Source organism: Cavenderia fasciculata, assembly GCF_000203815.1.
Source record: "Cavenderia fasciculata unplaced genomic scaffold Scf_EUAJFUG02HR96I-5, whole genome shotgun sequence".
NCBI lineage: Eukaryota > Evosea > Eumycetozoa > Acytosteliales > Cavenderiaceae > Cavenderia > Cavenderia fasciculata.
In genome coordinates, this window is record NW_004457624.1 from 3,260,076 (window position 1) to 3,273,933 (window position 13,858).

The window sequence follows — 13,858 nt, forward strand, 5'->3', positions numbered from 1 at the left end:
TTGTATAGTTTTTTTTAATCAAATAATAAAAAGAATAGAGTAGAAAAGCAACATACGATACTTGATTGATGAAACCCAAGGAATTGGACACAAATGTTTTTTGAGTTGATCATAATCCAATCCATTCTTTGAGTTGGCAATCCATTCGCTAACACCTTTAGAATACTAGGGTACCAATAAAATATCCCACTTGTCTAATTTGTTCAACTCTGAAGAGCAAAAGAGTTGGTAATGTATAATTCAATATAAAATAAATAACATACCTATATTTGATTTTGGCATCTGAATGTAATAATTCTTCTTCCAAAGGCATCATAATATCTTGGAGCTTTGGATATTGTTCGACCAATTCATAGAGATAAAGTTCCTCTTTTGGACTAAATGGTTTGAGAGCATGGTTCAATTCAAAGTACTTGGCCTTGAGTTGTCTTGGAGTCATTTTGAATTGACTAGCCCGAGTTTCATTATATTGGTGAGCAAACTCTTTGAGGTACCCAGTGTGCAGAGAAAACAAATCTGAAATAGATATATTGTTTTTGGTGTACCACTTCTCGACCAAGCCATCAAGAGCAAGCACATCCTTTTCAAAGATGAAAGTGATTATGAAGTTGATCAAAATCAATATAAAGATGGGGTCAGTAGTACCTCTACTAGTACTACTATTACTACTAGTACTACTAGTACTACTTCCAACTCGACGACAAGTACACCAAAAAGGGTTTCATCCTCTAAAGATGAATATAACCCTCCAAAACGAACGAGCTCAGGTACACCAACACCATCAAGAACCAAGTCAATGGCCGATAAAGAAAAGCAAAATTCTAAAAGTGGTCAAAAGAGAAAAGAATATTCAGAAAAGGAAAAGAAAACTTCTTCATCTTCTTCCATCTCTACTACTACCACCGCAACACAACAAAAAAAAAAGAGAATTGCAAAAAAAGACAATCCATTAGGTAATATGATGGAAAATTATCTCAATAGGATTGCAGCAGAGAAAAAGGCCAGTGCCGAGGCCGAGGCAAAGTACAAGGCAAAGGCCAAGGCAAAGGAAGAGGCTCAAAAGGCATCAAAATTCAAGAAGTAGGTCAATTGTTTGACCGCATATGCGATTCCTTGTACCATACACCAATATTCACCCTAATCATAGACTATGATGGTTAAACCAAAATAAAATCTTTCTTTCAATGTATTTTAAAATAGATATATTATAATCTAAGTGAGTTTTAAAAAGTTAATTATAATTTAGTATAATTTGTAAAGTATTCTCAATCTATTCACCTTTTTATAAAGTTCAAATTGGAAAAAACAAATTTATTAATAACAAGGATACACCCCATGTAGATGAAAAGGATAATGGCATACCCGATAAGATGCATGAAGGCGTACAGTTCCACCTTTGAATGTAGACGTGTGGCTTTCCATAAAATAAAAAAATAATTAATAATATAACTTGTAAATTGATTGATTCAAGTTTATTGTTTGGCTTGACGATCCAACATATAGATGATACAACCCAACAACTTCTTTCCATACTCGATATCCAAAGATTCGTTACCAGAGTGAGCATTGCTTCCTGGACCCAACAAACCAGTGATGACAAATTGAGCTTGTGGGAACTTTTCACTAAAAAAAAAATAGAAATAGAAATAGAAATAGAAAATTAGTAAGGTACCCTACAGTACTGTAGATTAAAAGATAGGTAAACCCTATATCGCAAACGGCGTACCCAAGAAGCCCCATGAAGGGAATAGTGCCACCTTCGCCCATGTAGACGTGTGGCTTTCCATAGAAGGTATGGGAAGCTTCTCCAAGAGCAGCATCCAACCATGGTTGAACGGCTGGAGAATCCCAACCAGTTGCAGATTTGTCACACTTGAATGTGACAGAGGCACCGTATGGTGGATCCTTTTCGAGGATTTCCTTCAAGACCTTGGTGGCCTTTTCAGCAGTCATCGATGGTGGGAGACGGACAGACAACTTGAGGGTGGTGTGAGTTCTCAAGACGTTTCCGGCGTTGGAACATGGTGGGATACCTTCGACACCAGTGACACAGAGGGTTGGCTTCCATGTCTTGTTGATGTGGAGTTGGATCAAGTCCTTGGTGACTGGGTGGGTTTTGCCAGCCCATTCGAATTCCTCAAAGATGGTGTTACCGAGTACTTCAGAGCACAACTTGATTTGATCGATACGGTAGCTTGGGATTTCAACTTGGAGATCCTTGTGGATTTCACCAGTCAACTCGTCTTCGATACGACTAATCAATTGCTTGGCAATACGGAATGATGATGGAACAATACCAGAGGCACTTCCAGAATGACTGGCTTGATCCAAAACCTTTACAGTTAAATCTCCAGTCAATACACCACGAAGACTTGATGTCATCCATAACTAAAAACAAAGTAAATTAATTAATCAATATATATATATATATGTAATATATATAATATTTTTTATAATTATGGGGTTGACATACTTGATCATAGTTTCCAGAACCACTGTCCAAACAGACAACCAAAGCTGGAACACCGATTTCCTTTTCAAGCTTGGTAATGTAAGCTGGTAAATGAACACTTCCACTTTCCTCTGAACCTTCAATAATGATAACATATCTGTCATGTGGAATGTCTAGACAAAAATAAAAAGTTAGTGTCATGTGAAATATTATTGGATATCATTATTATTATTAATATTATCTTAATTACTTTGTTGTTGAAGAGCTTGAACAGCAGCAATAGAGGCAAAGGTACTGTAACCATCATCGGCACCACCACGACCAAATAATTTGCCATTCTTTACGACAGCCTTGTATGGACCCAAATCAGCATCCCAGAGCTCTGGAAGAGGTGGTTGCTTGTCCATGTGACCATACAACAAAACATTCTTTGGGTTTTCACGTGTTGGTTCAATGACGATGAAAATGATTGGAGTGTGATCTGGAATAGTCTTGATTTCAACAGACATTCCTTTTACATCTTGAGCCTTGACCCAGTTGAAAATGAGTTGCATAGCTTGATCAGTGTATCCATTAGTTGCCCAATCCCTAGATAGATCATATAATTAAGAGATTTGAAAAAGAACAAGTAAGTAATATGATCATATTAAAACAACAAACAATTATTTGATATCTATTTTGTTTTCTATATTTAAACATTGTTTACTAAAAAACTATCTATATCATCTGATGTTACTATACTATAGTACATACTTATCAAAGAGTGGAGATTGATTTGGGATTTCAATGTATTTAGAAAGAGTTGGAATGATTTGTTCGTCCCAAACCTTGTTTGAGAACTCTTTAACCTTTTGAATATCTAATGTCATTTTTGATAAATAGATAGATATGAGATGTGTGTGTTGATGAAGAGACAATGCACTCAATTTGAAAGGTTAGCTTCTGCGGGATTCTTTTTCAAAAAAAATCAATTTAATTTAATTTTTTTTTCATACCTCTTTTTCTTTCTACTTGTGATTGTTTTAGTTTCAAATATTATTATTATATTTATTAGTGTTTTTATTTTCTTTTTCTTTTTCTTTTTCTTTTCCATTCTTTTATATCTTTTTGGGAGGGAACAGTTTGATAGTTTGTTTGAATCAATATATTTTTTTTTACATAATAATTTCTGGTTCTGGAATTGAAGATGAAATGGATTTGTGAGGAAGAATTTTACCACCGTTGATGTAAAGTTCGTCGGCAATGTGTACGTCCTTTCCGAGGACTGAAGTATTTTCCATACGCACCCATTTACCAATAGTTGATTCCCAACCAATGATGGATGACTTGATCCAAGAGTTTTTGCCAATAGTGGCACCTTGGAGCACGGTAGTGTTGACGAGACGAGCACCCTCTTCAATGACGCAGTTGGGGGCAATTGTGACGTTTGGTCCAATCAAACAACCTGGCTTGATAATGGCAGATGGATCAATCATGACTGGACCGATAATATCTGGACCACTTGCCAATTTCTCTGGTTCCTTGTTCTTTAGTGAATTGAGGTATAATCCCATACCCATTAAAAAGTCTTTTGGTTGACCGACATCCATCCAAAAACCTTCCAATTGCATACAATATAATTGATCTTCACTTGCCATGGCTGGGAAAATCTCTTTTTCAATTGATGTTGGTTTTGGCTACAAAACATAAAATAAAATAAAATAAATAATTAATATATATCTTTTTTTTTTTCTATTTGTTTTTTGTTTATATTTGCATACTTGAATTCTATCTAATATTGAAGGATTAAAAATATAAATACCAGCATTGATCTTGTTACCAACATATTGTTGTGGTTTTTCGACAAACTTTAAAATTTGACCATTTTCCTCTTTATATACTACTACACCATATTTGGAAGGTTCCTCAACCTTTGTAACCATGATGGTTCCCTCTTTACCGTGTGCTTTGTGGTATTGAAGTAAATCGCCAAATGGGAAATCACAAATAATATCACTATTTAATACAAAGAATGGTTGTCCGTCGTTTAACAAATCTCTTGCCAATGCCAATGGTCCTGCTGTACCCAATGGTGTAGTTTCATGTGAATATGAAATTTTAATACCCAACTACAGAAAAGTAAAGTAAATTAAACATAGTTAGTCACATTTGTACATAGTGAGTCACATCTATATCTATGTTTCTTTTTGTTGTTGTTTTTTTACCTTTTCAGCGTATGGTTCCAAGTAGGCAGACATTAATTGTGGACGATAGTTTACAGCAAGGACAACTTCATTTACTCCAATCTTGCACAATGCTTCGATTTGATGTAAAATCATAGCCTTGTTGGCAAACTCGACAATTGGCTTTGGTACAGACAATGTCAATGGACGAAGTCTAGTTCCAAAACCTCCAACTAAAATTAAAGCCTTCATGATTTGATTTATATTATATATGTAAAAAAAAAGTAAAAGTATCTAAAGCGCTAAATAATAATAATAATGATGATGATACAGTTTGTGTATATATATAGATATCTATATAAAATAGAAAGGTAAGGTTAGGTTAATATCTACTACAATTAAACTTTGAATGAGTTGGGATGGATGGATGGGTAGATGGATGATGGTGCAGTGTAGTAGATGGGATGAATGAATGAATATACCAAATACAGTACAAACAATAACAATAACAATAACAATAAGCTCACAGAGAGAGAGAGAGAAATTGAATTGAACTGCTAAAGATGTAGTGTATTTTGGTGATGACGCACTGCTCTTTGAAATTGAATTAAAGGTGTGGGGTCGAAAATATAATATGAGGTTGTCTGTGGTGGGTGGGGGTCATGTGTTGTTAAATTTCACATCTCAGTTGGTATTGTTTGTACTGCTATGGATGAAGATGATGATTGGGTCGATTTTAATTTCACATACATGTAACTAAACTAAAACTACTACTACTACTATTAGTTGTTGTTGTTGGTAGCTTTTGTTATTACTCTCGGGTCAATGGTCAAATGACTTTGATGTTGTTAGGTGTATGTAGGATGTGGGTGTCTTTTTGTCTTGTACCTTTGAGTGACATTGCCTCATCATCATCAACACCCATAAAAAAAATAAAAATAAAAAAATGAAAAAAATCAGAGGTAGTTGAACTTGTTGTTGTTGCTTATTTTCAAATTGAATCGGTTGTCGACCGAAAAGGAAAGATATCTCTCTTTGTTATAAATATTTATATTTTATATTTATATATATATATCGTATCGCTCTTTTCTTTTGACTTTTACTTTGACTCCCTTTTTAAAAAGAGTAGAGAAGATGATGGATGACAGGAGAGGAGAACACTTGAAACAAACGAGAAGCAAATCAAGAATAAGAATAACTTACCTTTAAAGTAGAAGTATACTATGAACTATGAATTTGTGTTCAGACTAGTTAGTGATGTAAATATATACAGATATTAAATTATACAATTAGTGGTAGTGTGTAATGTATTTGTGTATTTCAAACTTTGGCTAAAAAACTATAGTTATTCTTAAATTAGGTTTTAGATTCAAAAAAGAGAACAACAAAATATTAATTAATTAAATATTTGACTTTATAAACGGTTTTTGAGGTTGGTATCCAAAAAGACGAAAGTACTCTTTTGGTTTGCTCAAAAAAAAAACTAAAAAAAATACTTTTAGAAAAATTGTTAGGTTTTGTCGGGTTGGAAAGATAAATAATAATAATAATAATAACATTGTATCGTTCGTTTGATTAAAAGTTGTCCTGTCTTATCCTTGTCCACCATTAATTGAACAAGTAATCAGGTAATAGTCGATCTTCTCTCTTTAAATTAATTAACCTCGGACAAGACGAGCTACCCCTTTTGATGTAGTTTAGCTAAATTAGAACTTCAACTGAACCATTTATTTCTATCTTTGGAGGTGATGATAAATTAAAATTAAAACAAGAAAAGAAATCAGGGTACAATTGTTTTATCAGAACCAAAACAAAAATTATTTCAAAAGCTTGCGTCTTTTCGGATCCCCCCAATGAATAGTGAGCCTATGCACCATCATAGCATCGTGGATAGACTTTTTTGTCTTTTAGATGGTCTCAGTTCCATCGTGAAGAGAAGAGCCGAGATGAAAGTGTGAGACAAAAGATGATACCAGCACCTGCGAACAGCCATCGACTCTGATGGCACCATTTATTCAGAGAATTCACACAATTTTGTGAACAATTCCTTTAGCTGCAAGAGACAATCGTCGTCATTAAGATCACCAAAACACAACCTTTCGACAGAAAAACAGTAGCAGACTACCACCCCCAACTCTACTCTGCAAACACTACTTTGCACAACCGTTTTTTGTACTGTCCGAGGAGATTTTTTGATTGATCTTTTATCATAACCATGCATGATTTACCCATATTTTTGAGGATTTAATTTAAATGCTCGGGTAGTAGCCTTTAAAAGGACCTTACTTTGCAGCTGGTTTAAACAACACATTCATTATTATTTTATTTCACTTACGCTTTTTTTGTAACAATATTATTTATTATTAACTTTATATTATATTAAAATGAATAGAATCATTTTAGCTTTATTATTTGTAGTCTCTGTACTTTCAGTTGCATCCAATGCTTCATTGGCATCAACCAACTTTGATGGTCTCGTCTCTTTAGAAAGTATGTAATCAAATCAAATCAAAGTCTCAATAGTTTTTTAAAAACATACATATAAATAGATTTTAACACATTTCCTATTTAATAATTCTTTAAATAACAAAATAGTCGGTAACGATGCTGTTAGAGCCTACGTCATTTCACTCAGCGAAGTTACCCAAACCATGGTATTCTCTGGAGCATCTGTTTTTGGTGTATGTTTTAATTCATATTTTTGGTTAAAAAAATAAGTATTTATATTAATTTTTTTTGATTTATTTATTTAGAGCGTACTTGGTGATGATAATGTATCTTATTCATTTGATACTAGTATTTTCACATTTGAATCGATTGGTAATTTCATTACCTATACTCAAGCCTATGCCTCTGGAAGCGGTAGTGCTACCACGACAGGTGGAGCCACCGGCTCTGTTGCAGCCTTTGCTGCCATTTATAAGCTTTTCGCTCTTGCCGAATACGAAGAGACCAACGGTGAAGACGGTTTCCAAATCGGTGAAGATAAGCTTGAAGGTTGGTTATTGCTCGGCAACCCATCCTACAAATTCTCCAAGCAAGAGACCGACCTCAAGGCCACCTTGTCAAACGGAACTGAAATCAACTTTAAGGCTTACAATGTTCTCGCCGACTCTGGTTTGGTAGCCTTGCGTTTCACCGTCTCTGACGCACCAGTTGAAATTGAAGGTACCACCATCTCATCAGAAACCTCCAAGATTGATATTGAAATCAATGGATATTTTGATTCATCGGTCAACAAGCCAACCATTTTATGTTCGTCTGCCGACCCAATGTTTAGTTGTGGTAGCACCGGTCCATCGACCAATCCAAACTCTCGTGTTGCTCTCATCTCTGCCTATGTCTCTGCCAACGTCGACGCTTCATTCAACTCAAATGTCCAAGGTGGTATCATCAGCGGTGGTGCCGTCCAAGGCAAGTTTGAATTTGTCACCACTGTCGACACCCAAATCAACGGTACCGCTGGCACTGCCAACGTTATCACCAACGCCCAAGGATTTGCTCAAGGCGATGCCCCAGACTTCCTCGTCAAGTTTGACGCCACCGCCAACATTGGTTTGGCCGGTCAATTCCTCGTCCAAACATTCGATGCTGTCAGACCAGACACCATCACCTGGGATCCAAGTGTCGGTGTTGAAAAGTCATCCTTTGCCATCACTCTCATCCCATCCCTTTCACTTGTTGTATTTATTGTCTTTGGTTTATTAATTTAAACTTTAAAAGAAATTAATTAATAATAATAATCGTTATAGTTTAATTTAATTTAATCTCTCTCCCCCCCCCCCCCCCCCCACCAATTGATATTTAAATATTGAATGTGATCGATTACAATTCATTTCCAATCTAAATCCAATTTATTTATTTATTTATTTATTTTACAAAAAAAATAAATCAAAACAAAAAAAAAAAAAAAAAGAACAACTAAATAAATTCTTTTTTTCTCTCTTTTTTATAAATATATTGTACAATTTAAATTATATAACAAATTAAAGATCTTATCACTTTAAATTTTTTTATAGTTTTGATTGATTTTTGAAAATAGTTTTTCTTTTTTATTTAATTTACTTTTTTTACTTCATAGCAGGGAAAAGGATAACTTCCTTGATGTTATAAGTATCAGAGAGTAACATGACGAATCTATCAACACCGAGACCCCAACCACCAGTTGGTGGGAGACCATATTGAAGAGAGGTGGTAAAGACAGTGTCGATGAGTTGAGCTTCATCGTCACCCATAGCCTTTGCCTTGGCTTGTTCTTCGAAACGTTCGATTTGGACAAATGGATTGTTGAGTTCAGTGTAGGCATTGCAAGCTTCACGTTGGTTGATAAACAATTCGAAACGTTCGGTCAAACCTGGGATGGTACGATGGTACTTGGAGAGTGGCGACATGATTTCTGGATGGTTGATGATAAAGGCTGGGTTGGTGCATTGGCTCTCGAGGAACTCACCGACGAGCTTGTCGAGGAGACGGGCGGTGGTTTGTGGTGGCGAGCAGTCGACGTTGTGCTTCTTGCATTGCTCGATGAGGAAGAGACGACACTCTTCAGAGTTGTAGGGGGTTGGGATCTTGGCGTCGAGACACTTTTCGAGTTCGGGAATCATATCGATACGTCTCCATGGGGTGGAGAAATCAATCTCGATTGGTTCCGAGTCGGTACCCTTTGGATGGTACTTGAGCTTGTTGGTGCCGTGAATGTCACGGACAATACCGCTGAGCATGTCTTCGGTCATGGTCATGAGGTCGTTGTAGTCGACATAGGCCATGTAAAACTCGCAGGTGGTGAACTCTGGGTTGTGGGTGTGATCAATGTCTTCGTTACGGAACTGCTTTCCGATTTCGTAGACACGGTCCATACCTCCGACGACCAATTGCTTGAGGTAGAGCTCTGGGGCAATACGCATAAACATGTCCTTGGAGAGGGCGTTGTGGTGGGTCTTGAAGGGCTTGGCGGCGGCACCTCCGGCAATCATGTTGAGCATGGGGGTCTCGACCTCGACGAAACCGAGGTTGTCGAGATAACGACGCACACCTTGGATGACCTTGGAACGGATGACAAAGTTACGCTTGACATTGTCGTTGATGATCATGTCGAGGTAACGTTGACGGAAACGGGTCTCTTGGTCGGTGAGAGCGACACGTGGCAACATGTGGAGACATGGCGAGAGGAGGAACATCTCTGACACAAACAATGAGAGTTCGCCAGTCTTGGAACGACCGGGCTTGCCCTTGGCACCAATGATATCTCCACGACGGAGGATCGAGTTGATCTTGGTAAACTCTTCGACCGAGGTGTATTCCTTCTTGTTGACCAACAATTGCAATGATACGCCATTGTTGTCAACGTCGTAAAAGAACAAAGCGTTACCGGCAGCTCTCTTGTTCTTGACACGACCGGCAATGGTGACAACAGTCTCGCACTTGTCCTCGACGGTCAAGTGTTCAAACTCCTTCTTAAACTCTGGGTTTGAACGGGTCACTTCAAACTTGTGTGGCCATGGATTGAATCCAGTGGTTTGTAATTCGTTCAATTGCTTGGTACGATTCTCCAAATATAATGATGGATCGAAATCCTCTTCAGCATCTTGCTTGGCGGCTCTAAAAAAAAAAAATGACCAAAAAATATTAATATCTTCATCCTACATACGTATATATATATTATAGTCTTCTGTATCTTATCCTACAATCTCCCCCATCCCTATCATATCATATCATATATATCTATCTATATCTATTCGATTCAATCTAATCAAACAATTGTCATTGCCATTGTGCATTGTCTTTTTCGTTTCCCGAAACCGACACTTTATCTCTTTTTTTTTTTTCTCTTTCTCTTTATCTTGACTTTAATTTGACGATTGGAATATGTATATGTATATGTATATGATGTAGCAAGGAATGGGATTGATTTATTCAATTAGTTATAGGTAGTATTATACAATACTTACGGCTTTGGTGGCATTTTATGTATTTATATAATTTGGTAGTATAAAATAATACAACTATAGTAAAAAAAGTTAAAGTTGGTTAGAATATGATGATGAAGTATACTTGGTATATTGCTGCTATTTATATCCTGTGTCTTTTTTTAATCTTACCAACAACTCGAGTTTAAGAAGAGAATGAGAAAAGTGAAGGAACTAACACACAAACTACTCTTTAGCTTTAAAACAAACTAAACTACTTGCTTTGTATTTTTCAAAATTTTGAACAGAGAGAGAAAGTCGTTTTGTTTTTTTTTATTTTTCATTTTTTTTTTTTGTTCAATGAAACCGAAAAGAAGGATTGCTCTACCGAATGACCTTATTTGTAACGTGACTCTTCATTGCATTCAACGCTTGTAATGCTGCACATTGTAATAATATAATATAAACAACTTAATGTTCATATTCATCATGTATTTCAGTATCGTAGTCTTGGTTTGTTGCTATACTTGATCGTTATGATGAATCTGTCATCATTGAACTTCTTCCACCATTTCCTCTACTTTATCTTCTTCATCCTCTTCATCTTCATCTTCTTCATCCTCTTCATCTTCATCCTTTTCTTCATCTTCATCTTGACCTTCATTATCATCTTCATCTTCGTCGTCGAGTAGTCTCTCTTCATCTTATTTGTAATATTTTGTTTTATTTAATTTTAGAAAAGAACTATAATACTACAAACAAGTTACCCCTCATGCTTTCCATAATCATATTTCTGTGGGAGGATTATTGGTTTGTTGCTACACTTGATCGTGATCATCGGTGATGATGATGATGACTTGTCACCAGCATTGTCAGCAGTAGTACTGGCATTGGCAGTCAGTTGATAGGTTGTCATGATTGTATCCAATTCATGTGATACTTTCTTGATACATCCTACTTCTTCCACCATTTCCTCAACTTCCTTCTCTTCTTTTTCCTCTACCTCCTCTTCATAATCTTCATCCTCATCATCTTCATCTTCTACTACTTGTCTCTTTTTCTTTTGTGTCTTTTTGGGTTTAGGGTCGGCGATTGGATCATCTTTTGGTCCCTTGATTGTGACTCGTTGTAGTGCTGACGATCCAGCTTGCATAGCTTTGACCAACGATGATCTGATGGCGGCATTCCAAGCACCAATTCTCAAATGTGTAATCACTTGATTACCACCAGTCTCTGACAATGCTTTGAGTAGGGCGACTATATTTAGTGCTGGCTTTACTCTATAATCATGCTCTCTGAATCCAAGATCGGTTATCTTTGTGTTCTTGGTTGAGATCATCTCGATAAACTCTTGTACTTGGTCATTTGTGTCAAAATAAAAGTTGATTTGAAGTGATCGTAGTGATGGATGTGCAAAGATGGAGTCGTAGAATTCTTTGTGTCCTTTGGCACCCTCGGACAATCGAAGAGATAGTTTGGTGAGGTTGGGATTGTTGGTCAGCACCTTGGCTATCATTGATAGATCGATTGGGCCCATTCCACCATATACAATTAGTTTGAGTGAGACAAGACTGGTGTACATTGCCAGAGGGTTGAAGTGTTTAAACTTTCTAATCTCACTGTCATAGCTGATGTGTGTCATTTGACTGGACGACGACGACGACGACGACGATCTTTTTGTCTAGGAATTGGTTGAAATGTTTCTCCATTTCCATTGGGTCACGACAAAGACGACTGAAAATACCAATGTCGACCGATACGAGTGATGGACATTTAGCTAGTTGATCGTAGACACAGGCCAGACGACTACAGTCACGAACATAGAAAGAGTCTTGGTCAGCCTCTGCAGCAAAGTGGACTAGGGTCTTGGGAAGACAATCGTCTACTTCAAACAATGACAGACTCCGATGATTGGTCTTGATGTGTGTGATGGTTGGGCAGTTATGTAGCAGACGGCATATTCTCCCTTTCATTTCCTTCTCTTCCTCGATTTCATCATCCATACCAAGAGTATCGGCATCCCATATCAGGTATGTCACATTCTTGGCAAGGTTCCAACAATCTTGATCATCAGTGGTGGTTGTAGTGCCAACTATACATTGCATTCTTTCAAGAGTCGTTAGAAACTTTTCTACGTTGTGTTCATTGACTAGAATAGTTCTAGGTTGATGTGATACTAATTGAAACCAACGTTTACAAACATATTGTAATCCGTGACTATTGGTTGGCAATGATTTAGTATTACATTCCAACAAACATTCTCTGATGATTTGTGATTGTATTGTGTGTGGTATAGTTGTAGTTGTCATTGTTGTATTGGATTTGATATAATCAAATATAGAATATAAATATATATTTATATTTTAAAATAGAGGTAGAGAATGGTATGATGACAGTAAGCATCTTCTTCACCATCATCATTTGGCGCCATCCTTTGATTTTGATTGCACGAGAAGGAGAAAGAGGAGGAGGAGAAAGAAAGCTGGGAATACTTAAATTGGGAAGTGGGTGGTTGCGTTTAAACCCATTGAATGTTGGAAGGGGGGTGGGGCAAGGGATTGTTTACTAGTTCTCCAACCACTTTTTGTTGGACGATGATTAATAATGTAATACACCAACCGCTGTGTTTTAATTGTACTATTTAATTTTAATTTTTTATTTTATTTTAGAAAATATTCAACAACCACCATCATCTTCTTTGAGCTATATGAGGGCAACTAAAAGAACGAGTATACTATGTAACTACAAACAACTTAATGTTAATATTCATCATGCTTTTCAGTATCATATTTTTGGTTCCAGAGTTTTGGTTTGTTGCTACACTAGATCGTGATCATTGACGATGATGACTTGTCATCAGCATTGTCAGCAGTAGTACTGGCATTGGCAGTCAGTTGATAGGTTGTCATGATTGTATCCAATTCATGTGATACTTTTTTGATACATCCTACTTCTTCTCCTCCTACCTCTTCTTCTTTTTCTTCATCTTCCTCTTCATAATCTTCATAATCTTCATCTTCTTTCATTTCCTCTTCTTCGTATTTCTCTTCATAATCTTCTTCTTCCTTCACTTCTTCGTCTTTATCATTGTCTTTCTCTTCATAATCTTCATCATCTTCATCTTTGACTATTTTCATCTTTTCTGTCTTTTCGGGTTTAGGGTTGGCGATTGGGTCATCTTTTGGTTTGGGCTCCCTTGATTGTGACTCTTTGTAGTGCTGACGATCCAGCTTGCATTATTAAATTTAAATATTTATTTATTTTTAAATAGAATGATCATATTGATTGTGCACACGTAACCTCGCGGTTTAAAAGATGTTTGGAAATGGTATGGAAGC

General features: G+C 36.4%; 9 protein-coding genes across 9 annotated transcripts; 2 read left to right on the forward strand and 7 right to left on the reverse strand.

Annotated features, from left to right (window-relative positions):
* Positions 1–14: 14 nt before the first annotated feature.
* On the reverse strand, positions 15–439 carry DFA_12307 (uncharacterized protein; the record flags this gene model as incomplete). Its single annotated transcript, XM_004353913.1, has 2 exons — positions 15–165; positions 264–439. 2 exons carry the CDS (start codon positions 437–439, stop codon positions 15–17), a joined length of 327 nt encoding a protein of 108 aa, XP_004353965.1.
* Positions 440–629: 190 nt separating this feature from the next.
* DFA_12308 (uncharacterized protein) lies at positions 630–1,400 on the forward strand (the record flags this gene model as incomplete). The annotated part of the gene is made up of 3 exons (XM_004353915.1): positions 630–634; positions 673–1,080; positions 1,247–1,400. 3 exons carry the CDS (start codon positions 630–632, stop codon positions 1,398–1,400), a joined length of 567 nt encoding a protein of 188 aa, XP_004353967.1.
* A 72-nt stretch (positions 1,401–1,472) lies between these two features.
* Positions 1,473–3,321, reverse strand: DFA_12309 (Succinyl-diaminopimelate desuccinylase; the record flags this gene model as incomplete). The annotated part of the gene is made up of 5 exons (XM_004353917.1): positions 1,473–1,623; positions 1,673–2,388; positions 2,474–2,625; positions 2,703–3,040; positions 3,206–3,321. 5 exons carry the CDS (start codon positions 3,319–3,321, stop codon positions 1,473–1,475), a joined length of 1,473 nt encoding a protein of 490 aa, XP_004353969.1.
* A 285-nt stretch (positions 3,322–3,606) lies between these two features.
* Positions 3,607–4,866, reverse strand: mpgA (mannose-1-phosphate guanylyltransferase; the record flags this gene model as incomplete). Its single annotated transcript, XM_004353919.1, has 3 exons — positions 3,607–4,128; positions 4,213–4,560; positions 4,657–4,866. The coding sequence occupies 3 exons, from the start codon at positions 4,864–4,866 to the stop codon at positions 3,607–3,609; spliced, it is 1,080 nt and encodes a 359-aa protein (XP_004353971.1).
* Positions 4,867–6,998: 2,132 nt separating this feature from the next.
* On the forward strand, positions 6,999–8,327 carry DFA_12311 (putative transmembrane protein; the record flags this gene model as incomplete). The annotated part of the gene is made up of 3 exons (XM_004353921.1): positions 6,999–7,104; positions 7,210–7,295; positions 7,368–8,327. The coding sequence occupies 3 exons, from the start codon at positions 6,999–7,001 to the stop codon at positions 8,325–8,327; spliced, it is 1,152 nt and encodes a 383-aa protein (XP_004353973.1).
* A 357-nt stretch (positions 8,328–8,684) lies between these two features.
* lysS (lysine-tRNA ligase) lies at positions 8,685–10,576 on the reverse strand (the record flags this gene model as incomplete). The annotated part of the gene is made up of 2 exons (XM_004353923.1): positions 8,685–10,212; positions 10,563–10,576. The coding sequence occupies 2 exons, from the start codon at positions 10,574–10,576 to the stop codon at positions 8,685–8,687; spliced, it is 1,542 nt and encodes a 513-aa protein (XP_004353975.1).
* Positions 10,577–11,071: 495 nt separating this feature from the next.
* On the reverse strand, positions 11,072–12,057 carry DFA_12313 (uncharacterized protein; the record flags this gene model as incomplete). The annotated part of the gene is made up of 2 exons (XM_004353925.1): positions 11,072–11,223; positions 11,343–12,057. 2 exons carry the CDS (start codon positions 12,055–12,057, stop codon positions 11,072–11,074), a joined length of 867 nt encoding a protein of 288 aa, XP_004353977.1.
* An 85-nt stretch (positions 12,058–12,142) lies between these two features.
* On the reverse strand, positions 12,143–12,829 carry DFA_12314 (uncharacterized protein; the record flags this gene model as incomplete). The annotated part of the gene is made up of 1 exon (XM_004353927.1): positions 12,143–12,829. The coding sequence occupies one exon, from the start codon at positions 12,827–12,829 to the stop codon at positions 12,143–12,145; it is 687 nt and encodes a 228-aa protein (XP_004353979.1).
* A 183-nt stretch (positions 12,830–13,012) lies between these two features.
* Positions 13,013–13,657, reverse strand: DFA_12315 (uncharacterized protein; the record flags this gene model as incomplete). The annotated part of the gene is made up of 2 exons (XM_004353929.1): positions 13,013–13,157; positions 13,362–13,657. The coding sequence occupies 2 exons, from the start codon at positions 13,655–13,657 to the stop codon at positions 13,013–13,015; spliced, it is 441 nt and encodes a 146-aa protein (XP_004353981.1).
* Positions 13,658–13,858: the final 201 nt, after the last annotated feature.